We start from the raw sequence: 27,979 nt of genomic DNA, 5'->3' as shown, positions 1-27,979 counted from the left end.
GGTAGATCGCGCCCTATCGTGGTAGATCAGCAATATGTTGGTATAGTGCAACTTCTAGAGGAACAAGGCAATTGGCACAGAAACCTCATGAGTTTGACATTAATTATGAATATGCAGTCACTAGCAATTGCTGGCTGATTTATAGAGCAACTTTGATGCAGTGATATGTCCCAAGGCACTCTGTAGGAGAGTGATCAAACAGCATTTGAGATGAAACCACATAATAAGTTATGGAAGTTGACCAAAAACTTGATCAATATGGTAGATTTTAAGGAGCATCATAAAGAAAGATGGAGAGGTTCAGGGAGGAAATTGGCTTAGGGCCTTGACAACTGAAAACATGATGCATCCCCGCCAATGGTGCAGCATTTAAAATTAAGAATGGGCAGGAGAGAGCGGAATGAGAGGAGCAAAGATATCGGAGATGATTGAGAAAGATTACAAAGGTAGGAAAAAGCAAGGTCATAAAGGCATTTGTAAACAAGGATGGGAATTTTAATATCAAGGTATTGTTCAACAGGAAGTCAATGTAGGCCAGCAAGCACAGGGATGACGGGTGAACAATATATATATATATATATCAGAAGAAAAGAATAAAGTGATATTTTTGAAGCACACAAGATAACCCCAATGGTCGGATGCACAACAGATGCTAAATTGGGAAAAATTCCCCTTGGATACAAACATGACTTCACCTTCTGAGTAACTTTATGGGTGTGGAGTCTTCGGCAGTCACTCCGATGTTCCATCCTCCATCTTCAGTGGTTGACTATTCCACTATGGCAGCATCCCTTTAAGCCAAATTTCTGGCTCCACTCCCACATTTCGAGGTCTGGTTCAGGTACTTCAAGTACAGAAATCTTTGGATCCTCACTGTCTTGAATTGATGTCCCGCAGGACTGGAAATAGCCAATGTTGTTCTTTTGTTTAAGAAGTGTAGCAAGGATAATCCAGGGAACTACAGGCTGGTGAGCCTTACGTCAGTGGTAGGGAAATTACTGGAGAGAATTCTTCAAGACAGGATCTACTCCCATTTGGAAGCAAGGGGTCGTATTAGCGAGAAGCAGCACAGTTTTGTGAAGGGGAGGTCGTGTCTCACTAATTTGATAAGAGTTTTTCGAGGAGGTCACAAGGATGATTGATGCAGGTAGGGCAGTGGATGTTGTCTATATGGATTTCAGTAAGGCCCTTGACAAGGTCCCTCATGGTAGACTGGTACAAAAGGTGAAGTCACACAGGATCAGAGGTGAGCTGGCAAGATGGATACAGAATTGGCTAGGTCATAGAAGGCAGAGAATAGCAATGGAAGGGTGCTTTTCTGATGGGAGGGCTGTGACTAGTTGTGTTTCGCAGGGTTCAGGGCTGGGACCTTTGCTGTTCGTAATATATATCAATGGTTTGGAGGAAAATGTAACTGGTCTGACTAGTAAGTTTGCGGACGACACACAGATTGATGGAATTGTGGATAGCGCTGAGGACTGTCAGAGGATACAGCAGGATTTAGATTGTTTGAAGACTTGGGCAGCGAGATGGCCGATGGAGTTTAATCCGGACAAATGTGAGGTAATGCATTTTGGAAGGTCCGAGACAGGTAGGGAATATATGGTAGAACCCTCAAGAGTATTGACAGTCAGAGAGATGTTGGTGTACAGGTCCATAGGGAACTGAAAGGGTCAACACAGGTGGAGAAGGTAGTCAAGAAGGCATTTGGCATGTCTGCCTTCATTGGCCGGGGCATTGTGTATAAAAATTGGCAAGTCATATTGCAGCTGTATAGAACCTCAGTTAGACCACACTTGGAGTATAGTGTTCAATTCTGGTCGCCACACTACCAGAAGGATGTGGAGGCTTTAGAGAGGGTGCAGAAGAGATTTACCAGGATGTTGCCTGGTATGGAAGGCATTAGCTATGAGGAGAGGTTGAATAAACTTGGTTTGTTCTCACTGGAGCGACAGAGGTTGAGGGGCTACCTGATAGAGGTCTACAAGATTATGAGGGGCATAGACAGAGTGGATAGTCAGAGGCTTTTTCCCAGGGTAAAAGGGTCAATTACTAGGGGGCATAGGTTTAAGGTGTGAGGGGCAAGGTTTAGAGGAGATGTACGAGGCACGTTTTTTACACAGAGGGTAGTGGGTGCCTGGAACTCGCTGCCGGAGGAGGTGATGGAAGCAGGGACGATAGTGACGTTTAAGGGGCATCTTGACAAATACATGAATAGGATGGGAATAGAGGGATACAGACACCGAAAGTATAGAAGATTTTAGTTTCGACGAGCAGTATGGTTGGCACAGGCTTGGAGGGCCGAAGGGCATGTTCCTGTGCTGTACTTTTCTTTGTTCTTTGTTGTTCTTTGTACTCTCAAAACAAGTCTCAGTCCTTATCAATTCTCATCACAAGGTCATGCAGACTTCACAATATACAGGTTGCTTCTGCATTATTTGATGATGCCTTCTCATCTGCTATCTGTGAAGTGTTATGTCCATCAATCAAGCTTCATCTCCTGATGACCACATCAGCTGACCACCCCATGTAAAACCATTCATCACCCTGGTTTGTAGTCCCAAGTCTCACTGGGGTCAATACAATAAGAACAGTTCCTCTTTTTAAAACAATGGGAGAAAATATTGAACTTTATTTTTAGCGGGGGGGGGGGGGGGGGGGGGGGGCGCATCTACTGTGTTCAGTCAAAGCAGCAGCGGTGAATATGATGTGCAAGAAAAATCCTTGGGAAAAAGTCCAAATCCAGTGAACAATATTACTGATTATATAATGTGATCAATAATCAAAGCACATTCACATGTAGGTTTAAATCAATACCTACAAAGTAAGATTAAGTACAAAATAACTTCAAGTGTTCAAGATAGTTTTAAAAGTGCAACACGGAAATAAAATGGCAAAACAGGAAATTGCAAAAATTAGTGGCTGTAAAATTAGTGGCTGCAGTCTTCGTGATGGCCCAGGTATGTGGTCACAAGCTTATTCTGGGATCAAATGTAACAGCAAATTTTCACGCAGGGTGGTAGAGTGTGGGAACAAAAGGCAATGGCTTCAAGCTCCCTAGTTGGTGGAAATTCGTGCTGAGCCTGTACTGGATGTCGGACAAGCACTCTGGCAATTTTGAGACAAATATTAATAGAACAAAGAACAAAGAAAAATTACAGCACAGGAACAGGCCCTTTGGCCCTCCAAGCCTGCGCCGATCCAGATCCTCTATCTAAAACTATCGCCTATTTAGTAAGGATCTGTATCCCTCTGCTCCCTGACCATTGATGTATCTGTCATGAATAATGGTGAACGCTCATAGACTCACTGTAACTTTGTTTAACCACAAAATCCAGCCATATGTTTCTATTCATTTCTCATTGCTTTTCTCTCTGGCACTGGCAGGAAACGCTTGGAGGATGGCTGTAAATGAACAAAGGAACAAGCTGTCGTTCCCGCCTTTCAGAGTTTTTGTAAACTACAGACCTGTTGGCTGCATGGGCAAATTCATTTAAAACAGGTGTTTATTCTGTGGAATTAAAATATAATCATAAATTGTGTAATGAAAAATCCACAGATACTTTGTCATATGATATCAAGAGAAACTCAAACAAAGGAAAAATACACCCCAAAGTGATTCAAGGCCAATGATGTACAGCCCTCTGGGAGTTAAAATCCTTTCTCATATTAATATGTAAATTGATTGCAATCCACACCGTTCACAGGAGGTATGTTGTTGTTCACAGGATTTGGCCTCTGTAACCTAAACGGTAAAACCAAGACAGTAAGTAACCAAAGGAATTTTGAAAAAAACATTTTGGACGGGATTCCATGTCGGCCGCCGCCGGAAGCAGGAATCGCGAATGGGCGGAGAATCGGTTTTGACACCGAAACTGTGGCAGGCGCTGGTTTCTCCGCAAATCACAATTCTCTGGTTCCTTGACAGCGGCATCAATGTATTCACTCCGCACATACAGTAAACGCCGTTGGTGTATCATTAGCGGGCCTGACCCGATATTCTCCGGGGCCTCCGCGATTCTCCCCATCCACTGGCGGGAATTCCAGATGGCAAGGTTCACTTGTACTTTTAAAAGTCGTGGAACAGGTGCCGCGGCTGCTGAGGGAGAGAGAGGGGTTACGAAAAGTGTCCAACATCACCACAGTTTGCTGACATTCAGCTGCTGGCCGGTGAGGCGGGGGGGCTTCTGCCAGGACCGGGGGGATTAGCGGGGGGGGGGGTGGCCAAGAGGGGGTTGTGTGGTTGGGGTGGATGGACATGGACACCATTGGCACAGCCTGCCCAGGTGACCTCTGGCCCCAGCCGATCCATCAATAGGATGGGTGTGCTCCAGCACAACCAGTGCCATCTGGCACAGTGGTTAGCACTGCTGCCTCACAGCTCCAGGGTCCCGGGTTCAATTCCGGCCTCGGGTGACTCTCTGTGTGGAGTTTGCACTTTATCTCCGTGTCTGCGTGGGTTTCCTCTGGATGCTCCGGTTTCCTCCCACAGTCCAAAGATGCGCAGGTAAGGTGGATTTGCTCTGCTAAATTGCCCCTCAGCGTCCAAAAGGTTAGGTTGGGTTACAGGGATGGGGTGGAGGTGTGGGGCTTAAGTACGGTTCTCTTTCCAAGGGCTGGTGCAGTCTCGATGGGCCGAATGGCCTCCTTCTGCACTGTAAATTCTATGATTCTATGTTGGACGGAATGAGTGTGTGTGGGGATTGTACAACTGCAGCTTGTCAGCCTCCTGAGTGTCAATCACGGACTCGGCGAATCCCGCACCATTTCTCATTGGAATTGATTGTGCTCCACGTGGCACCTGTGCTAGCCCCTCAATGATTGCTGCATCGATCCAGGTGCGGCGCCAAGTTTTGCTGTTGTGGAAGTCAACGAATCCTGCCCTGGCATCAACACTTAGTCTCAGGAACAAAGAATTCCACCCTTGATATCTACTTAGCAACTGCCTCTCCTCCTTCGTAGCAGTTCCACCAAGAATCTCATCACTAAGGTAATTTTACGTTAACACAGTAGTACCAACTGATTAAACCTTTGCCTGAAACAAGCAGAAACTTTTAAATCAGTATAATGCTGGAAATTAAAGGCGTAAAAAGATTATTTAAACTTCTTAAAGATTAAAAGGTTATGCACAGGGTCACTGCTTACATCAGAACCGTCCAAACTAGTTGGTAAGCTCAATATCTTACAATCGCCCTCTTTGTAATTGGCTCCTATGGTAATGACAAACGGTTAACATCAGGAGTGGGATTCTCTGATACTGGGGCTAAGTGTTGACGCTGTCGTAAACGCCGTTGCGTTTCACGATGACGTCAACATGCTCCCAGGAGCAGCGATTCTGACCTCTACAGGAGGCCAGCATGGCACTGGAGCGATCCACGATGCTCCAGCTGCTGATACCGGCGTCAAACGGGCGCAGCGGGTCTGCGCATGCGCAGCACGACCGGCGCCAATGCGCGCATGCGCAGTGCAACCGGCAGCAATGCGTGCATGCGCAGTGCAACCGGCAGCAATGCGTGCATGCGCAGCACGACCGGCGCCAATGCGCGCATGCGCAGTGCAACCGGCAGCAATGCGTGCATGCGCAGTGCAACCGGCAGCAATGCGTGCATGCGCAGCACGACCGGCGCCAATGCGCGCATGCGCAGTGCAACCGGCAGCAATGCGTGCATGCGCAGTGCAACCGGCAGCATTGCGTGCATGTGCGGTGGCTCCCTTCTCCGCGCCAGCCCCGACGCAACATGGCTACAGGAGCCAGGGCGGAGCAAAAGAAGCCCCCAGCCCGAGAGGCCGGCCCGCCGATCGGTGAGCCCCGATCGTGGGCCAGGTCACAGCGGAGGCCCACCTCCGGGTCGGACACACCCCCTCCCCCCCCCCCACCCCCCACCATGGATGCAGGCCGAGGTCCCGCCGGGTAAGACCACACGTGGATGGCGACGGGGGGTCTCAAATTTATTTTACGGCCACTCGGCCCATCCCGGGCGGAGAACCACCGGGGGGGGGGTGGCCGGGTAGAGCGGCCCCCGACCGGTTACGCGCCAAGCGCGCCGGCGCCAATGGCGTCGTGCAATTCATGCTCGGCCCAGCGATTCTACGGCCCGGCCTGGGCTGAGAGAATCCTGCCCCAGGTGTCCCGATGACTCCCTGTCCAAATTATGAAGTATTACAACACCAGGTTAAAGTCCAACAGGTTTGTTTTAAATCACTAGCTTTCGGAGCCTCAGGAAGGAGCAGTTGGACTGTAACCTGGTGTTGTAAGACTTCTTACTGTGCTCACCCCAGTCCAACGCCGGCATCTCCACGTTATGTCCAAATTATGGGCAGTTTGTGTGGTGGGGACTATGTTTTTACATTGGCGTCCCTGTAGATAACCCTGTCAGCCAATTTGCAGGCAGCAAGGTCCCTGATGTGACCATCAATTCACTCGTAGACTCATGTCAAAGTAAACAGTGGTTTTAATCAACTTACAACTTTGCCTGCCTGCGACCGGTACAATACTGAAGGTGGTCCCGCAGGTCTGCTGTGCTTATACTTCCTCTAAAGGGCGGAGCCATGGGCGGAGCTCATACATGCTCCAACATCTCCCCCTGTGGGTGAAGCCACACAATGGCTCATAGATGGAGCCCACAGGGTTAATAACATAGTATAAAGTAATACAGTCATACTGGCGAATTAACAGTATTTATACATTCACCACAGTCCCACAAAAAGCAATGAGCTGAAATTAGATGATGTTGGTCAAGGAATAAATATTAACCAGTAAAGTCAATAACTCCCATATTCTTCTTCTGCACCCACCTGAGAGGGCCTCAGTTTATCATTTCATCCAAAGATTTCACTTGTATCAGTGCAGCAGTTCCTCAACACTGCACTGAAGTGTCAACCTTGATTTCATGATCTAGTCTCTGCAGTGAAGCTGAATTCCACAACCTGCTGACTCAGAAGCAAGAATGCTAGAGTCAAGGGCGTCACTAATTCAACATGAAATGTGAGGTCAACCTGCCTTTAACTAGCAATTTTAAAACTCAGCACAAGGTTTGAACAGGTAAGCGTGCATATGTTTCATGCTGTAACATTTGGGATTACATGACAATATGACAAAGGTGCTTTTTCTTCTAAGTGATGACTTCTGCTTTATATGAGTAACCTAGCAATAAATTATTCCTGCACTGATTAAATGCAAAGATAACTGCACAAGTTGTTTAATCAAAGCCTGAGAGACTTTATTGTAGAAGACAAATGAGAGGTTACTGTGCTGAACATTATTTTTTGGGATGTTAGAAAAATATATTTTTATTTTCGAAGTGGATCTGCTAGTTTAAAAATGGATAATATCATCTGTCATCATTACTGATTTCTATGGACACGGTCTATTGCAACAGTAGCAATGATTGTCGGCTCACTTGTGCCACATGAATGTGAAAGATATCTTCTCGATCACATAAGAGGGATATATTGCTGTGGAGATCTTTTTATTCTACTGCCCAGGATTCAATGACAAAGGCATTCTTCTTTCACCGACCAGACACAATTCAAAGCTTGTGTGATGAAATGGTATCAAAGACTGGCGCTCTCATGCTGCTGTTCACTGTTGAGTCATCCATCTAGTTAGGCCTGAAAGAGTGATCTGTCTGGTCATAGTAAGCAAGTGTCAGGGTGACAGGAGTATGTCCACTGCTACATTTGAGTTCCAGTCGCTTATAAGCTGCCATGCACACTGACTTGGTCAGGGCAGGGGTGAAATAACTATTCCATCTAAAGTTATCCAAAGTCGTGGGAGAAGGGACTGCTGCACAGATTCCACAGCATCACCCGGTTAACTGTGATTGAGCACATTCCAATTATCAACCCAACATCAGAGCAGACAAGGAGAATTGAAATTTCCCCAATCTGTAAGAAAACATGGAACTTTCAAGAGAAATTCTGTCTGAGCAAAAAGGTGTTGGGGCCTTTCAAGCAGCAAAAATTGAGCTGCTATGTCTGCCCCCAGCTATGGCCACTTAATTTGGTTCAATGGCATCCTGGTCTTCGTCGGATCCTTTTCCTTTAATGCCCTCCTTATCAGGGGCGACTTCTCTCTCCCCCATGTATCTCTGAGGCAAGACATCTCCTTTGCAATGCAGGGTCGTGCAGGGTGTAGCAGACAACATTGATCCTGGACACCTTCTGTGCAGTCCAAATATTGAAATGCATGATCAGGATGCCTATTTCTGCTCTTCCAAGGACCTTGTGGTGGAATGTGCAGCATTGTATCTCTCTTCAGCAGTCCTATGTGATTGGCGAATGGATGTTATCAGCCATGTCATCTGCCGGTATCCCTTGTCCCCAAGTAGCCAGCCCTGTAAGCATCCAGATCCCTCAAATACCTATGGTACCTATGAGTGGTCATGCTGTAAGAGTTGTGAGAGCTCCCTAGGTGCTGAGCACAAACATGCCGGATGTACTTTCTGCGATAAAAATTAGCTGCACGGTCAGAGTGAAGTCCTTTTTGTTTGATGAATATCATACGCTGCTTCCGAGGAGCTCCCAAGGCCACATATGTGTAGTCGATCGCACCCTTCACTTGCGAGAAACCCAACATCACTGTGAGCCCCACAGCTCCGGAAGCCTGGATTTTGGAGTCCGTGTGGATCTGGACATACTGGTGAGCTCTAGTGAACAGGGCATCGGTCACCTCCAGTTTTGCATTTGTTGGTCACCGATTGGGAGATGCTACAATGGCCCCCAATGGAGTCCTGGTAGGAACTGCTGTCAAAACAATTCAGTACAGCAGTGACCTTCAATGCCACCAGCATGCCGTGTACTTCAAGTTCTTATGGCATCAGTTTTCATGGAGAAGTTGACAAATATGAGCTACCATATCCGTGGGCAAGTGAAGGTGCCTGCGGCATTGTATCTCCGCATTTCCATGTATGAGTTGCGCCTTCAATAAACCAGTGGACAGGCCACTGATCTTTTGCCCCTCTTCGGGAAAATCTTTCACTTCCTCGGACCCCGCTCCCCCTTGTTGCTCAGGCCATTGCTCCTCCTGCATCTGTGCCCAAAATTTTCTTTAAATTTAGAGTGCCCAATTCATTTTTTCCAATTAAGGGGCAATTTAGTGTGGCCAATACAACTACTGTGCACATTATTGAGGTGCGGGGGCGAAACCCATCCAAACACGGGGAGAATGTGCAAAGTCCACCTGGGACCTCAGCGCTGTGTGGCAGCAGCGCTAACCACTGCGCCACCATGCTGCCTTTTCTGTGCCCATAGTTGACGGGCCCTTCTTCTCCTCATTCATATTAGATCAATAACAAAGGCAGGGTTGCCAACAGCCTGCATTCTCCATGCTTCTTCATATCTGCAAATAAATTTGATAACTGTTTTTCCCTATCCGGTTTCCCTTCATCTCCAAGTCAGTAAGCCCTTGACCTGTCCCCACCTAGATATGACATCCCCAGCCCAACCATTCCTGGTGAACGACATCCTGGAGGCCTCCATGACTGAGCATGCAGGCATTGTGCCTTGGTCGTAACCACCCTGGACATGTTCAATAATCCTCGTCATTCAATTGGCAGCTTGTCTCCGTGAGCCTCAAAGTGCCATAGAGAGAACATATCCTTGGGATAATGGAAAGGGTTTATACGTTATAACTTGTCAGCCCTGACCAATTTGCTGGAATTAATTAGGTTTGGAGTGTGTGTGCATCTCGCCGCTGCCCAGCAGCGGTGCCCTTGAATGAATTCACCTCCATCCCTTTTCTCCTGCCTTTGACAGGAGCAGGTGGCCAATTACATGCACTCAACTCCAGTTCCAAACCCGAATGGATTTTCACAGGAACTCCATTGGTGTTGGAGCAATGATCCTTCAATGGACATTTGAACCTTGAGAACAGCACTTAGCTGAGCCCAGTTCTCCATGGTTTGTGCAACGTATTAAAAGTGTGTCCCTTCACTCGGTCCAAAAGAGAAGGTATAAACTCCTCTCTGACCACTGCAATATTGATTATTCCCTGATTGTATTCTGAACTGCATCATAACAGAGCAAAGTGGAAGATTAGAATTAATCCCTACAAAGCAGAAGGAGGCCATTCAGCCCATGGGTCTGTACTGACCCATTGAAAGGGCACCCTACCTAAGCCCACTCCATACCCTCTCCCTGTAACCCCACCTAGCCTTTTGGATATTAATGGGCAATTTAGCATGATCAATTCTCCTAACCTGCACCTCTTTGGACTGTGGGAGGAAACCGGAGCACCTGGAGGAACCCCACGCAGACATGGGGAGAAAGAGCAAACTCCATTCAGCCAGTCACCCGAGGTCGGAATTGAACCCCGGTCGCTGTGTTGTGATGCAGTAGTGCTAACCACTGTGTCACCGTGCCACCGATGGTTCTTCTTCAATTTGTAAGTGCGTCAAACAACATTCCAACATCCCCTTGCGACCCATCAAGTTCTTCCCATCCTCTTCCAGAGTCGTCGCCTCCTAATCCCACCTTCTCCTGTGCCCATCCAGACTCTCTGTCTCACACTTGACTCCATCATTATTGATGTTATATTCCTGTTCTTCCCCCATTCCCTTCAATATTGACGTCTCCATGCCCCTCGTTAATCTGACTCCGTCCGTTCTTGGAGCACCCGTACCTACAGAGAACAAATCCGCCCCCCCCCCCCCCCAAACCATGTGACCATCCACCAACCCCCATGACCCTGGAACTACAACTGGATCGAAATGCCTCCCCTGAATGCAAGTACCCTATGCGTCCCAGTACCGTGCTTTGAGCCTGCAGAACCAAATTCAATAGATGGCAGAAAAGCGGATGCTGGAAGCTAAAGCAAAAAAAGAGAATACTGGTCAATCTCAGCAGATCTGACAGCACCTATGGAGAGAGAAGGGAGTTAACATTTCAAGTCTGGATGAATCTGTCAAAGCTGGAGAGAACTGCAAATAGGGTCAGATTAATACAGTTGTGGGTGGGCGGAGTGTGGCGCAGTGGGATTGGATAGAGGGCAGCGATAGGAAGAGATTGGCAAAGATATCATGGACAAAAAGTCAAAGGGGATGTAAATGGGGGTGATCAAGGCTAAGAAGGATGCTGATAGTGGCACATTAAGAAATTATTAACATGGAAATGGCAAAACAAAGGTGAGCAGTGCTTTAATGAGCAACTAGGAACAGGGAACAGATGACCCACGTTGGGTGGGGGGAGGGGGGCAATGGTGAAGGGAAAGCAGATTGATGGATGAAATGAAAGTAAATTGATAGAAATAAAAATGGGGTGAAGGTGGAGGAGAGAGTTCACAGTCTGAAGTTGTTGAACTCATTAAGTCAGAAGGCTGTAATGTGCCTAATCCAGGGGTGGGCAAACTACGGCCCGCGGGCCGCATGCGGCCCGCCAAAGGTATTTCTGCGGCCCACCAAGTCATTAAAAAAAAAAAAAAAAAATTTTTTTTAAAAAAAATTTTTTTTTTTTTTAAATTTTTTTTAAAAAGGTTAATGGGTGGGGGGGCTGTTGGGTTACTTACCGGTATAGGGTGGATACGTTGACTTGAGTAGGGTGATCATTGCTTGGCACAACGTCGAGGGCCGAAGGGCCTGTGCTGTGCTGTTCTATGTTCTATATGAGGCGCCCAGAATCATAACCGGTTGACATAATTATTTTACTTAATATACTATGCGGCCCTTTGTGAATTGTGAATTTCTGAATGCGGCCCTTGCACGGAAAAGTTTGCCCACCCCTGGCCTAATCGGAAGAGAAGGTGCTGTTCCTCCTGATGTGTTGGGTATGCTGGGTCTGCGAAGACTGCGTTTACCATAGCAGTGAGAGAGACAGGCTTCCAACACTTGGAGAAATGCAACTCTATTTTATTGAACTATGAGCTGTTAAACATACTTGAACTGTGGGTTGACACTGTGCTGAGTTGACTGGAGACCTGAGGCTAACCTGACCAGACTATCCTGCTGGCACATGGTAGATGTTCGTGTTGCTGCTCACAGGCTCTGATCATCTCAGAGGCTGCATCCCAAGAGAGCGGGAAAACTAGTGCCCTCTGGCTTTATAGTGGCCGTGTCCTGTCTGGTGAGTGGCTGCTGTGTTCTGAGTGTTGACTGGTCATTCAGTGTGTCAGTCAGTGTCTGTCTGTGCACCATCATATACTTGTGTGTATATTATGACACCTCCAGTTTCCGTTGGGCTTCACTGGAAAATTGCAACAGGGCAAGAATGGACATGTGGACGTGAGAGCAGGGTGGTGAGTTGAAATGGCAAGTGACAGGAAGGTCTGGGTCCTGCTTGGATGGCATTAGATGCCAGACCATGTCCTTCACGCAATTCTTTGTCAGACTGTCACTGCCAAGAGAAGCCTTCCTTAAACATGCCCCTGACAGTCTGGCCTCATTCCCCAGACAGTCTGGCCTCATTCCCCAGACAGCCCCTTAAACATGCCCCTGACAGTCTGGCCTCATTCCCCAGACAGCCCCTTAAACATGCCCCCGACAGTCTGGCCTTATTCCCCAGACAGCCCCTTAAACATGCCCCCGACAGTCTGGCCTAATGATGTTCACTGTTTTTGAGTCAATGATCACAACCGGATAGAGGCTCTGAAAAGCTGTGTGAAAAATCCAAGCAAACTCAGAAGTTGGATGGTTTTTACAAAAGCTGACCATATCATGTACCAGAGACTATGAGACCAGGTCCTTAAACTAAGTAAAGGTAACTATGCTGATATCAGGCATGAGCTGTCTATGATGGACTGGGAAATATGACTAATTGGAAGGACAGTGGACAGGCAATGAATGGCAGGCATTCAAGGAACAAATAGATGAACTTCAAAAGTTGTTTATTCCTATTTGATGTTGTTATAACCTGCCTGCTTACCACTGGCTGGGGACTAATGGCAATCCCACAATCCTTTGGGAGTATGAGCTTCCCCAATGAGGGGGGCAGAGAAATCATTAGCAGATTCCCTGCATAAATAAAGCTGGCCAGTTTGGAAGCGGCTAGAGGAGAGTGAGCAGCAAGGGAGTTGCTGCTGCTGTTGTATATATATTATTGTAAATAAATGTTATTTCTTTTTATCCTTCAACTCGTGCTGGATTCTTCGTGGCCCTCACAAAACTGGCGACGAGGGTCAAAGTGAATAGCTGTCTACACTGCTGAAGCCACCTCCCTGGGTTTTTGTTGGATACAGGTTGGAAGTTGTTTTCTATTACACCATGCCTCTGTATGGACGTTTGGATGTTTTTGATGCTGCGCTGGAAAGCTGGAACCAGTACGCACAACGGATGCGTTACTATTTCCGGGCAAACAACATCACCAAAAACAAGCGGCAGGTGGTCATATTGCTCACCGCCTGCGACCCCTGCATTTGGGGTGATTAGGAGCCTTGCGTACCCAGCTGTGCCGGACACCAAAACATTTGATGAACTTGTGAACTTAGTGGGGCAACATTTTAACCCAACCCCATCCACGATAGTCCAACGTTACCGGTTTAATACCGCTGAGAGGACCCCAGGAGAATCCCTTGCCGAGTTTCTATCCAGGCTACGCAGGATTGCAGAGTACTGTCATTATGGCGAGACCTTGTCAGAAATGTTACGCGACCGTTTGGTTTGCGGTATTAACAATGTGGCCACCCAGAGAAAGTTGTTAGCTGAGCCAACATTGACTTTTCAACAGGCCATTCAAATAGTATTGTCCCGAGAGAGCGCAGAACGGGGAGTGCAGGAGCTATAGGGAATGTAGGTGCATGCCTTGGGGCGCAACCCCTTCCGTCCGAAAGCATCCCCCCGCACCCCTGCGGTACCTTGGGCGAGGCGACGTCCGGATCGACGCCAGTGGCCGTCGGATATTCCTCCCCGAAGGAAGCCTTCTCCAGAACCAATGGATGAGGAGCCATGTCCGTTTCAGACTTGTAGGCGCCGACCCCGTCACGGACGCCGGTCCTGGGGACGCCAGAGGTGCCGTGGTTCCGACAGAAACTGGGGCCAGCCCAGGGGCCGTACCTTTCATTTGAATGAACCTGCGGCGACTACTCCCGAGGACGTGGAGACGGAGGATGACTGCCTGCAGCTGCATTGTGTGGCAGCTGCCCGTGTGGCCCCCATTAAAGTGACAGTACGGGTCAATGGTCACCCGCTTGAGATGGAGTTGGACACTGGCGCAGCGGTCTCCGTGATCGCCCAGAGGACATTCGACCGCATCAAGCAGGGTATACAGACCCTTACATTAACCGAGACACAGGCCAGGTTGGCCACTAATACGGGGGAACCATTGGACATTGCAGGAACTACGATGACCCCTGTTGTTTATGGATGCCAGGTGGGGCGTTTCCCACTTATCGTGGTGCGTGGCCATGGGCCCAGCCTGTTGGGTCGGGATTGGTTGCGCCATTTGCGGCGCAGTGGCAGCACATCCTCCAAACAGTTTCTGGAGAGTTGGCTGAGGTACGAGGACGATACCCAGATGTATTCCAGCCCGGTTTCAGGAAAATAAAAGGGGCCGTAGCCCGTATCCAAGTCGAACCAGGAGCCACGCCGCGCTATTTCCGGGCACGCCCGGTGCCTTACGCCTTGCCCGAGAAGGTAGAAGGGGAGCTCACTCGTTTGGAGACTTTGGGTATTATCAAGCCCGTCTGTTTCGCTGACTGGGCAGCACCAATTGTACCTGTAATGAAGCCAGATGCCACAGTTCGCTTGTGCGGCGACTAGAAACCTACAGTGAATACGGCTTCCCGGCTTGACCAATATCCAATGCCTCGCATAGAGGATCTCTACGCGAAGCTTGGAGGCAGACTCTTGTTCACAAAATAACATATGAGTCACGCCTACCTACAGTTGAAGCTGGACCCTGCCTCCCGGCCATATGTAACGATTAATACACACCAGGGCCTGTATGAATATACACGGTTGACCTTTGGGATATCCTCTGCCTGCGCAATTTTTCAACGCATCATGGAGGGCATTATGAGAGGTTTACCGCGTGTCGCTATCTACTTAGACGACATTTTGATTACAGGGACGCAGGAACATTTGAAAAATTTGGAGGCTGTCTTGAGACGCTTTTCGGAGGCTGGAGTCCGTTTACGTCCTACAAAGTGCGTCTTTCAGGCAAAGGAAGTGGACTACCTAGGTTATCGAGTGGACCGCGAAGGTTTGCACCCCGTCGCAGAGAACGTGCGCGCAATTCAACAGGCTGAATCTTCGTTCTTTCCTCGGCCTCGTAAACTATTATGGAAAGTTCCTCCCCAATCTGGCAACTACGCTGGCCCCGTTGCACCTTCAGCTAAAGAAGAATCGCACCTGGGTTTGGGGTCAGCCGCAAGAAATCGCTTTCCGGTGGGTAAAACAACAATTGTCGTTGTCTGGGTTACTAACCCACTATGATCCTGGAAAGCCTTTGCTCATCACATCTGATGCATCCCCGTGTGGTATTGGGGCCATCCTGTCCCATAAGATGGAGAACGGGGCCGAGCTTTCACCTCCTGCACATTGACTGCAGCGGAAAAGAAGTACGCACAGAGGGCAGCACGGTGGCCTAGTGGTTAGCACAACCGCTTCACGGCGCTGAGGTCCCAGGTTCGATCCTGGCTCTGGGTCACTGTCCGTGTGGAGTTTGCACATTCACCCCGTGTCTGCGTGGGTTTCGCCCCCGCAACCCAAAAATGTGCAGAGTAGGTGGATTGGCCACGCTAAATTGCCCCTTAATTGGAAAAAATAATTGGGTAATCTAAATTTATTTTAAAAAAAGTACGCACAGATCGAGAAGGAGGGACTCGCGGTGGTCTTTGCAGTGAAACGCTTCCACCAGTATGTGTATGGCCGCCACTTCACTATCGTGACTGATCATATACCTCTGCTGGGATTTTTCCGAGAGGATAAGCCAATACCGCCCATTGCTTCTGCACGGATCCAGCGCTGGGCTTTGTTGCTCGCTGCATACGAGTATTCTCTGGAGCACAAACCAGGAACCCAGATAGCGAATGCCGACGCATTGAGCTGATTGCCTTTATCGAACGGCCCCATGTCGACCCCCACGACCGGTGAGGTGGTTGCAACCCTAAATGTTATGGACACCTTGCCTGTCATGGCATCACCGATCCGTGAGTGGACCCAGATGGAGCCATTCCTGTCAAAGGTTCGGCACATAGTCCTGTATGTTGGGCAGCATAGACAGCTCCCAGGTGAGTTGCGGGCATTTTCCTCCAAGCTGTCCGAATTCAGCGTGGAAGACGGCATCCTTTTGTGGGAGACGCGTGTGATTGTCCCGGAAAAAGGACAGGCGCTGATACTGAGAGACTTGCACAATGGGCATCCAGGTGTGACCAAAATGAAAATGTTGGCCCGGAGTTATGTCTGATGTCCAGGCCTCGACACTGACATTGAGAAGGTGGCCCAAAACTGCTCCATTTGCCAGGAGCATCAGAAGCTTCCGCCGGCCGCGCCCCTACATCACTGGGAATGGCCAGGGCGGCCTTGGGCGCGCTTGCATGCAGATTTCACCGGTCTAAATGGCTAGAGGTGCATAAGATGGGAGGCACAATGTCCTGCTCAACAATCGAGAAGATGCGTTTGTCTTTCAGTAGGCATGGCCTCCCCGAGGTGCTGGTCACGGACAGCGGCACTCCGTTCACAAGTGAGGAGTTTGCGAGGTTCATGAAGGTGGACGGCATACGCCATATCCGCATCGCCCCATACCACCCGACTTCAAATGGGTTGGCGGAGCGCGCAGCGCACACATTCAAATGAGGCCTAAAGAAGCAGTCTTCCGGATCGATGGACACAAGACTGGCTCGATTTTTGTTTTCATATAGGACCACCCCACATGTGGTGACTGGGGTAGCTCCCGCGGAACTCTTAATGGGCTGGAGACTTCGCACCCGCCTTGGCATGGTTTTCCCGGACATTGGCTCAAAAGTACGCCGCACACAAGAATGGCAGGGACATGGTTTTTCTCGGCATCGACCGATTCGGCAGTTTGCACCTGGTGACCCAGTGTTCGTTCGAAATTTTGCTGGTGGTGCCCGTGGGTCCCTGGCATAATCTTTCGCCAAACTGGCCCTATCTCTTATCAGGTGCAAGCCCAGGGCCGTCTCCAGTGCAAGCATGTAGACCACGTTCGGTCCAGAAGACCATCCCTTCCAAAGATTTCCCGCCCCCGGAGCTTATTTCTCCAGCCACAGAGACCAGACACAGTGGAAAGTATTCCTCACAATATTCCTCTGGTGCCTCACTCAAAGCCTGCGCAGGTCGTTGCAGAACTGCGTGGAGATAGCGACGCCGAGATGACGGAGGCAGCGGACTCCGACTCCGAGATGGAGACACAGGACGCCTCAGAGGGGGAATCGTCGGGCCCACGGGCCGTGGATGTACAACCATTACGCCGTTCAGTGTGTGTGCGTGTGTGCGTGTGTGCGTGTGTGCGTGTGTGCGTGTGTGCGTGTGTGCGTGCGTGTGCAAGTAACTCGTCCTGGATTCTTCGTGGCCCTTACAAAAGATGCAAAAGTAGAAAGGGAACTGTGGTCAAACCATTGCTTACAAGAGAAATTAGAGATAGTATTACATTCAAAGAAGGAGCATGCAAATTAGCAAGAATAAGCAATGGACCTTAGGATTCTAGCAGTTTAAAATTCAGCAAAGGCAGACCAAGGGATTAATAAAGAAGGGGAAAAAACAGTATGAAAGTAAGCTAGCTGGGAACAAAAAAATTGACTATAAAAGGTTCTGTAGCTACGTAAAGAGGAAAAGATTGACAAAAATGAATGTAGGTCCCTTACAGTCAGAAACAGGGGAATTCATTACGGGGGAGTAAAGAAATGGCTGAGGAACTACTTATGTTCTTTGTTTCTGTCTTCACAAAGGAAAACATGAATAATGTACTGGAAGTACTGAGAAACACAAGTTTTAGTGAGGAGCTGAAGGAAATCAGTATCAGTAGAGAAATAGTTTTGGGGAACTTAATGGGATTTAAGGCGGATAAATCTCCAGGGCCTGATAATTTTCATCCCACAGTACGAAAGGAAGTAGCCCGGGAGGTAGTAGATCCACTGGTGGTCATTTTCCAAAATTCTTTGGACTCTGGAATGGTTCTTACAGGTTGGAGAGTCGCTAATATAAGTAGATATAATAGATGCATGTCTTATGAAGCCCTAGCTCCCTCAGCCTTTCTCACTGGAGTGAAGAAGGAAGAGAGGTGATTTGATAGAGGTGTACAAGGTGATGAGAGGCACGGATAGAGTGGATAGCCAGAGACTTTTCCCCAGGGTGGAAATGGCTGTCACGAGGGGATATAATTTGAAGGTGATTGGAGGAAGGTATAGGGGAGATGACAGAGGTCAGTTCTTTACACAGAGTGGTGGGTGCGTGGAATGCACTGCCAGTGAGGGTGGTGGAGTCGGAGTCATTAGGGACATTTGAGCGACTCTTAAATGTGCCTGTCCAGCACATGGACAGCAGTAAATTGAAGGGGTGTAGGTTAGGTTGATCTTAGATTAGGATAAGTGATCAGCACAACATCGTGGGCCAAAGGGCCTGCACTGTGCTGTACTGTTCTATGTTCTATAATTCTATGTTCTATGAGATAGAGAGAAAACAGGAACAATAGACCAGTGAGCCTAATGTCGGTAGTAAGGAAATTGCTAGAGTCCATTATCAAGGATTTCATTGCACAGCATTTGGAAAGCAGTGGTATAATCAAACAGTCAGTATGGATTTAGGAAAGGGAACTCATGCTTGACAAATCTACTGAAATTCTTTGAAGATGTGATGATTAGAGTTGACCAGGGAGAACCAGTGGATGTAGTTTATTTAGACTTTCAGAAGGCTTTCGACAAGGACTCTCTTAGCAGATTACTATGTAAAGTTAAAGCGCATGGGATTACGGGCAGTGTCTTGAGATGGATAGAAAACTCAATAGCGGACTGAAAGCAAAATGTTGAAATAAATGTGACTTTTTCCGATTAGCACGCAGTGGCTAGTGAGGTTCCGCAGGGATTTGTGCAAGGGCCCAACTGTTCACATTATATATTAATAATTTGGACGAGGGAACTGAATGTATTATCTCCAAATTTGCAGATGATACAGTCAGGTAGGAGATGAGCTGTGAGGAGGATGCAGAGATGCTTCAGCGGGATTTGGACAGGCTGAGTGAGTGGGCACATGCATGGCAAATGCAGTATAATGTGAGATTATCTCCTTTGGTGGCAAGAATAGGAAGGCAGATTATTTGAATGGGTGTAAATTGGGGGACGTGGATACTCAGCAAAATCTTGATGTCCTCATGCATCAGTCGCTGAAAGTAAGCGCGCGGATGCAACAGGCAGTAAAGAAGACAAATGGTATCTTGGCCTTCATAGCGAGAGGATTTGAATATAGGAATAGAGATGCTTTATTGCAATTGTATAGGGCATTGGTGAGGCCGCACCTGCAGTATTGTGTGCAGTTTTGGTGTCCTTTTCTGAGGAAGGATGTTCTTGTTAAGGAGTGAGTGCAGCGAAGGTTTACCAGGCTGATTCCTTCGATGGCGGGACTCATATGATGAGAGACTAAATTGGTTAGGATTATATTCATTGGAGTTTAGAAGAGTGAGAGTGCATCTCATAGAAACATACAAAATTCTAACAGGATGAGACATGGTAGATTCAGAAAAACTGTTCCCAAGGGCGGCACAGTGGTTAGCACTGCTGCCTCTCGGCGCCGAGGGCCGGGGTTCGATCCCGGCCCCGGTCACTGTCTGTGTGAAGTTTGCACATTCTGCATGGGTCTCACCCCCAAAATCCAAGGATGTGCAGGGTAGGTGGATTGGCCACACTAAATTGCCCCTCAATTGGAAAAAACAAGAATTGCATACTCTACATTTATAAAAAAAATTAAAGGTTTCCTCGATGGTTGGGGAGTCCAGAACGTGGGGTCATAGTTTGAGGATAAGGGATAAACCTTTTCAGGCGGCACAGTGGTTTAGCACTGCTGCCTCACAACGCTGAGGACTCTGGTTCGATCCTGGCCCCAGGTTACTGTTCATGTGGAGTTTGCACAATCCCTCCATGTCTGCGCGGGTCTTACCTCAACAACCCAAAGAGTAGGTGGATTGGCTATGCTAAATAGCCCCTTAATTGGAAAAAAAAATTTACATTTATTTTTTTCAAAAGGGGGTAAACCTTTTAAGACTGGTTGAGGAGAAATTTCTTCACCCAGGGAGTGGTGTATCTGTGGAATTCACTACCACAGAAAGTAGTTGAGGTCAAAATGTTGTGTGATTTCAAGAAGGAATTAGATACCGCTCTTGGGGCTCAAGGGATAGGGGGGGGCGGGGCGGGGGAAACGGGGGGGGGGGGGGGGGGAGAGAGACGGGATCAGAGTATTGAGTTGGATGATCAGACATGACCGTAATGAATGGTGGAGCAGGCTCGAAGGGCCGAATGGTCTACTCCTGCTTCTATTTTCTATGTTTCGATAAGTGCCCGTTCTTCATCAATATTTTTCCGTTTTCCCTCATCATTTCACTGGATATTGCCGAAGAAGGACACATATAATGGAATCTACAATAACATGGAAGATTACATTGATATTTTGGTGTTTTTCTTTATTTGCCTTTTGGTAGAGAAAGTTAACAGCAAGAAAAGACAAATCAAGTCATGAAACGCAATCCCAGAAGTATCTTAACTCTCTCCATCCTATTTCGAAGTGTATTTTGAACACCTCTAGTGTTTTTATTCCAGCTACAGTATCTGGCAAATTGTCCCAAAAGATTACGCTGAAAAAAGAAATGCTTCTTGATATCAGCTTTAAATTTTTTTCTTATTCTCCATTAAGGTGTTTTTCTCCCACTGCAGACTTAGACGGAGTATTCTCAGTTTACATTTCTATTACTTAAAATTTCAAACACAGCTTCTTTCTGGGACCGGTTTCAGTTTATCAAAATGTTTTTCATAGTTTAAGCTCTTTACACTTGGGATGAGTCTTGTTTTTCCCTGAATTTTTTCCTGTATACCTTATTTGTCTGACGGTCACAAGAAAAGAATATACCTTCTCCTATATGGCTAAATAGATCAGATAAAAGTCTTATTCAGATGGATTTTAGAGATAAAAATGGAAGCCTTCAAATACTGAAATTAAATCTGCAAATAGTGGAAACTCACAGCTGGCCAATCGGTACTTGAGAGTGGATGATATGTTAGCATTTTCAATGTCACAGAATCACAGAATCGTTAAGGTGCAGTAGGAGGCCGTTCGGCCCACTGTGTCTGCACCGGGTCTCCAAGTACACCGATTCTCCAAGTCTGGGTGGCACGGCAGCACAGTGGTTAGCACTGTTGTTCCACAGCGCCATGGTCCCAGGTTTGAGTCTCTGCTTGGGTCACTGTCTGTGCAGAGTCCCTGGGCGGAATTCTCCCTTCTGATTGCAGAGTGTTGACGCCGTCGTAAAAACTGGAGGGTTTCACAACGGCGTCATCGGACCGCTAAGTGTAGCGATCCTCTGCCGTAGCCACACCGCTCCAGCTGCCGATCCCGGCGTCAAATGGGTGACACTGGGTCTGCGCATGCGCGCTGCGACTGGCGTGAATTCGCGCATGCACACTGTGACCGGCGCAAACTTGCGCATGTGTGGTAGCGATCTTCTCCGCACACTGACGCAACATGGTGTCGGGCTACAGGGGCCAGCGCGGAGTAAAAGAGGCCCCCCACCAGGAAAGGCCGGCCCGACGATCAGTAGGCCCTGGTCGGGGGCCAGGCCACGGTGGAGGCCCCCACCCCCCCCCACCGAGGTCGGACCCCGCCTCACCCCCACCCACCAGGCCGCCCCCGACAGGGTGGACGGCGAGGTCCTGACGGGTAAGACCAGATGTGAACGGCGCCGGCGGGGCTCGGGCTTTTTTGGCGGCCACTTGGCCCATCCTGGGGTGGGGAATCGCCGGGGGTGGGGGGGGGGGGTGCGTAGAGCAAGTGGTTAGCACTGCTGCCTCACAGGGCAGCACGGGGCGCAGTGGGTGAGCCCTGTTGCCTCACGGCGCTGAGGTCCCAGGTTCGATCCCGGCTCTGGGTCACTGTCCGTGTGGAGTGTGCACATTCTCCCCATGTTTGCGTGGGTTTCGCCCCCACAACCCAAAAGATGAGCAAGATAGGTGGATTGAACACACTAAATTGCCCCTTAATTGGAAAAAATGAATTGGGTGCTCTAAATTTATTTTTTAAAAAGCACTGCTGCCTCACATTGCCAGAGGCCTGAGTTCGAATCTGACCTTGGATGACTGTGTGGAGTTTGCACATTCTTCCCATGTCTGCATGGGCTCCCTTCGGGTGCTGCGGTTTCCTCCCACAGTCCAAAGATGTGTAGGTTAGGTGGATTAGCCATGCTAAATTGCCCCAATGTGGGGTTACAGGGATAGGGTGGGGTCCGGGCCTGTGCAGGGTGCTCTTTCAGAGGCTTGGTGCAGACTCGATGGTCCAAATGGCCTCCTTCTGCACTGTCGGGATTCTATGATTCTAGTCTACAATTTGATATTGTGTCTCCATGTTCTTCCTCCTAAAATGCATCACATCACACTTTTCCGCACTGAACTTCATCTGCCACCTATCTGCCCACTCCACCAACAAATATAACCCTTCATCATATTGTGCTCAGTTCTAGTGAAAGCTCCTGCTCCAAATGTTGAGCTCTTTTCCCCCCAGCTACTGGCAGGTCCACCATGCACTTTTTGTACTTTTATTTACATAATCAGTCATCCAGTCTGGAATACAGAATAGGTTCCTTTGGCCACATGGCCTTTTCTCATCACTTTCTTGTATATCACTCCATTCACCCAGCACCAGTGAAATATCCAGCAAAAAAGTAAAGTAGTCAATTTAAAGATGTGTGGCTAATTTCTAATACAAAGCTATTGTATGGACATGACACGGAGAAGAAGATTGCTAAAAATGAACCATTCAATCAGTCACTGCCATTGCTCATTGTGTCGGTGGCTCTTGTATGTTACGTGGATCAAACTGGTGGTAATTTGTCTTGCATTTACCACACAAGCTGCTCGTATATCTTGCTACAGTCATTCTTTTTGCGCAACAGATGGAAAGCATCATCCAGATTTTCTTCCTTCACCAGATAACCTTCCCACCGGCTCACACTGTTCCTTCGAAGAAGAGGATTGTGGATGGTCGTCAGTTACCTCTGAGATGGATGAACCAAGTTGGAAGTTAAAGGAAAGTCAGTCAGCCAGTGAAGAAGAGAGAAACAACCTTTGTTATTCAGAAGGTACCTTATTCAAATGTTTTTATTTTCTTCACCACAAACCTCGCGGTTTTTCACTGAGTGGTTCAGCACTAACAATAGATTTGCCTGTGGCCTACCTAAGTGACCACTTTCAGGATCTGAAAATAAAATGCCACTTTCCTCATGTATGTACAAATATTAATACGAATTCTGAATAAGATGTATGAGATTTTTGAAGTTATCCAACCTCTACAAGTAAATACATCAGAAACCCTGGATTCCACATCTTGTGGTATTGCCCAGAGGGAGATGACAAATTGTAGCGTCTGAAAATCAATATTCCTTAGCGATGCATTCTTGGCCGAAGTCTTTCACTCAGATTGGGGTCCTGTTTCAGACAGCCTCTCCCCCAGCACAAGCATGGGGAGGGACAGAATTGGGGCTTCCCTGTCCTTAGCCTAGAGGGCAGCACGGTAGCATTGTGGATAGCGCAATCGCTTAACAGCTCCAGGGTCCCAGGTTCGATTCCTGCTTGGGTCACTGTCTGTGCGGAATCTGCACATCCTCCCTGTGTGTGCGTGGGTTTCCTCCGGGTGCTCCGGTTTCCTCCCACAGTCCAAAGATGTGCAGGTTAGGTGGATTGGCCATGATAAATTACCCTTAGTGTCCAAAATTGCCCTTAGTGTTGGGTGGGGTTACTGGGTTATGGGGATAGGGTGGAGGTGGTAACCTTGGGTAGGGTGCTCTTTCCAGGAGCCGGTGCAGACTCGATGGGCCGAATGACCTCCTTCTGCATTGTAAATTCTATGATCTATTATGCTGAATGGCCAGTGCACCGGATCAACCAGACACGTCTACCATTGACTTGACTTTGGTTATTAAACAGGCACAGATAAATTTATAAAATGTATGTGTACATCCAGTATGTGTACTAGGGCAGCACGGTAGCATTGTGGATAGCACAATTGCTTCACAGCTCCAGGGTCCCAGGTTCGATTCCGGCTTGGGTCATTGTCTGTGCGGAGTTCTGCACTGTAAATTCTATGATTCTATGATCCCCCTCCCGTCCTCAATGCTGAGAATCTTCTCCATCCTTGTCAAATCCCTTCATTCTCTTCTTCAAATCATCCTCTGTATCCTTCCTTTTCCCTGCTCTTCCTTTGCTAAACCTCCAGCTCCCCTCTGCCTGATCCAATCCTCTTTCACTGTATCCATACCTCTCCTGTTGCCCTCCACTCCTTTTACCCTATCCTATCCCTCATCTACCATCTCTCCCCTTTGCAACTTTCCCATTCTGTTACCACCCTCTGTCCACTGCTGCCACTTACCCTGTCGCTCATCCCCCCACCCATTGTCATTCCCTTCACCATCTCTTTCTTTTGCTTTCTCATTTCTTCCCTCCACTCCTTTTTCATCACCCTCCCTTTTCAACCTGCAGCCTTTCCCTTCCACTTTCTCATCATGTCCTCAACTTGAGTCACCCACTAACCCCATATGACCTTGCATTGTGTACTTGACCTTAACTCCCCATGTGCAATGCAGCAGGAGATCACAAGTATCTTATAAACTACACGGTTTACCCTATCCAGCCTGGGCAGGTCGGCAGTTGAAATATCCCATTATTTACATGCCTGGAGTTACCAGGACCGTAATCTCTGTGACATTAACCTGCTCTCATGAGCAAACAAGGACACCAAATCAAAACCTCAAGAGTCCTATTTTATACATGCACATTGTCCGCAATTTGATCTCAGTCCTGAGCGGGAATTCAACCTCCCATTCCCCCCCATCCCCCACCCTCTTGATTGTTGCTAACTATCTTGTCCCTCTCAATCACTGGCGCTCTTTACCCCCCCTTCCAATCTTCATCTTTTCCCTGCTTCTGAAACCAACTTCCTCCCCATAGTCCCAAATTCCAAAGATAGAACATAGAACAGTACAGCACAGAACAGGCCCTTCGGCCCTCGATGTTGTGCCGAGCAATGATCACCCTACTCAAACCCACGTATCCACCCTATACCCGTAACCCAACAAACCCCCCCCCCCCCCCTTAACCTTACTTTTTAGGACACTACGGGCAATTTAGCATGGCCAATCCACCTAACCCGCACATCTTTGGACTGTGGGAGAAAACCGGAGCACCCAGAGGAAACCCACGCACACACGGGGAGGACGTGCAGACTCCGCACAGACAGTGACCCAGCCGGGAATCGAACCTGGGACCCTGGAGCTGTGAAGCATTTATGCTAACCACCATGCTACCGTGCTGCCCTCAATCTTCCTTTGTTCACATTTATACTGTTACCTCCCTTTGTGAGTGGCATCTTCCATCGGGGCCTCACTCTCCTCATTCCCTTCAGCAATCACTGCCTTGCCCCTCCAGCCCCAATTGTTGAACTCCCTCGTCCATCGTCACCTTGGACACCTCCCTCCCTGCCTCCCAATTGAAGCCTCTTCAATCCTCCACCAATCTCCTGGGGCCTTGCGGTCCCCGGCTGCAGTTTAGCACCGCTGGTGAACTCTCCCATTTGGCCAGCTGCCGGGTAGGAACACTGGTTGAGAAATGTTGCTGAGACCCTGCTGTTGAGTATATCTTCTCCCTGGATTCTCCCCAGAAACACTATGGGCTCTGTAGTTCAGATTGAGGAACCCAGAGAAGTAAAGCAGAGTTATTACAGGGCAATCGCTGGTGCGCCTCAAAAATCCCAGCAGAACGCCACTCACAAAGGGAGGTAACAGTATAAATGTGAACAAAGGAATTTATTACTCTGAATCATGGCACAAAATATATAACGACTGGATTTACTGATTTGAAAGTTTTGTAGCTGGGTAAGGTGTTTTGGCAGGTGCTATCAAAGAAATGGTGGTGGCTTTCCGCATTTCCCACACTGCTGGTGGAGTGAGTGAATATTTAAGATCATGGCTGGGGTGCTGATTTAACAGATTACCTTGCACCAGATTGTGTCTTGCTTCTTGAGTGTTATTGCAACTGCAGCGAGCTGCAGGCATGGACTGCTTCATTATCTTAGGAATTGAGAATGGAGCTGAACTCTGCGTTCGTCAATGAACAGTCCTACTTCTGACCTTATTGTCGACGAAGGTCATTAACAAAGCAGCTAAAGATAATTGGGCCAAGGAGACTGTCTTCAGGAACTCCTGCAGGGATATATACTGGGGCAGGCACACTCCACCAACTGCAATCAGCTTCCTTTGTGCCAGGATTGTCGCGAGCCACAGGAGAGCTTTCCCCCAATGTGCATTAACTTCAGTTTTACTGAAGCTACACTCTGTCAAATGCGACATTGATAGCATCTTCTGCAGAATTAAATGGATGCTGCTATCAGAAAAGATTAAACAAATGAGTCCATTCAAAGTAATGCAGGCAGCATGTAAACTCTGAGCAGGGGCCCCAAGCTTGTGTGAGGTTAACACAACTTAAAGCTATCCTGCACCTCCTTAAAGTGTAAATGCATTTAGGCTGCAGCAGCTAGTGGGAGTGGCTGAGGAAGAGTGGCTGACCTATAGAAAAGTAAGGATGGCGCAGCATGGTAGAGGGAGGGTTCCCAGATTTTGTGATGCAATCCTCGTGGCCCTGTTGCAGGAGGTAGACAGGAGGAGAGTGGCCCTCTTCCCATAAGGGAAGGCCATTCAGATAAGATGGAGAAGGGAGTGGGAGCAGATAGTTACAGAGGTCAACGCGAACAATCTCACCCTGTAGGACTGCAGGAAGTTTAATGATGTCACAATGGTAAGTGAAATCATCTTCAAGTGCCATCTAAAACTGAGCTCCTCGCCTCACATCTTGCTCAAGGCACCTCACCCCACCATTCACCTGCCACCAATCTCTATCAAGCATAACTCATGCCTCCCGTTCACATCCTCACCTCGCCCTCACACACATTACACTGTCACAAGCCACACACCTGCATATCACGCCTCGCCTACACTGCCAGCTATTTAACCACATGAGGCACATCACCCAAACACATTGCACCATATTTACTGACACACTTGCCCCTCTTTTTTCATAGGACAAGATGGTGCATAACTGAAGGCAGTGACAGCTAACTAACAGTGTTTATCCCCTTGGAATGGAGGGTGCTCACTTTGTGGCCATAGCCAGCAGCAACAACTAAGACAGTATGTGCCTACTGAGTCGTCCTTCTAACAATCCACTTCTCCCCCATTCACACTCTCTTTTGCCATGCAAGCTGCATCTGGTGTCAGTGTGTATCCCTTACTCTGAACCCCTTTCTCCTCACCACAATGCCAGCCTTATACCTTTCTCCTTTTGGACACCCAAGAGTTGCCACTGTGACATTATCATAAATGTAAGAACTGCAAGGGTTAATGAAATGTCCAGATCAACCACTAGAAGGAGCTAGAGTAATAAGTATATAAGATTCACTGGAACTGAAGTCAAATATTGCATTTACAGACAGCCTGGCCATAGATATGCCATCATGTTTTCCCTTCCTCTTTCTCCTCTTCCTCCTTTTCCAAAGGTGCCCGCTAAAACCCCAGTGGCGAGGGCTGTGCCCTCATGTTGGCATGGTTGTGGAGGACGCAACAGACCCCCACAAACTGGGACACTGTCTCTACTGAGTATCTGAGGATTGCCCCAGTGTTGTTGGCATAGCAGAACCATCACTTCAGCCATTGTTCTGCTTGATCATGTTTCTTGTGGCAGCATAGCTATCATTGTGCACATGCTGGTCACATTTCAAAACATGTTTACAAATTCTATCACGGGACGTGGACATTGTTGGCCAGGCCAACATTTTTATTGGCCATCCCAAAC

The 27,979-nt window shown here is 48.1% G+C and overlaps 1 protein-coding gene across 1 annotated transcript in view; it reads left to right on the top strand.

Annotated features, from left to right (window-relative positions):
• Nucleotides 1–27,979, top strand: part of LOC119974762 (ALK tyrosine kinase receptor-like) — a 1,320,646-nt gene that overhangs the window by 880,847 nt on the left and 411,820 nt on the right. Inside the window, exon 7 of the mRNA XM_038813974.1 lies at nucleotides 23,071–23,220. Within this exon, the coding sequence (XP_038669902.1) occupies nucleotides 23,071–23,220 (150 nt within the window). The remainder of the gene's footprint in view (nucleotides 1–23,070; nucleotides 23,221–27,979) is intronic.

The sequence above is a fragment of the Scyliorhinus canicula genome, chromosome 1 (assembly GCF_902713615.1).
Source record: "Scyliorhinus canicula chromosome 1, sScyCan1.1, whole genome shotgun sequence".
In the NCBI taxonomy this organism is placed as follows: Eukaryota; Metazoa; Chordata; class Chondrichthyes; order Carcharhiniformes; family Scyliorhinidae; genus Scyliorhinus; species Scyliorhinus canicula.
Note: the sequence above shows the minus strand (reverse complement) of the source record. Positions and strands in the feature narration are given on the sequence as shown.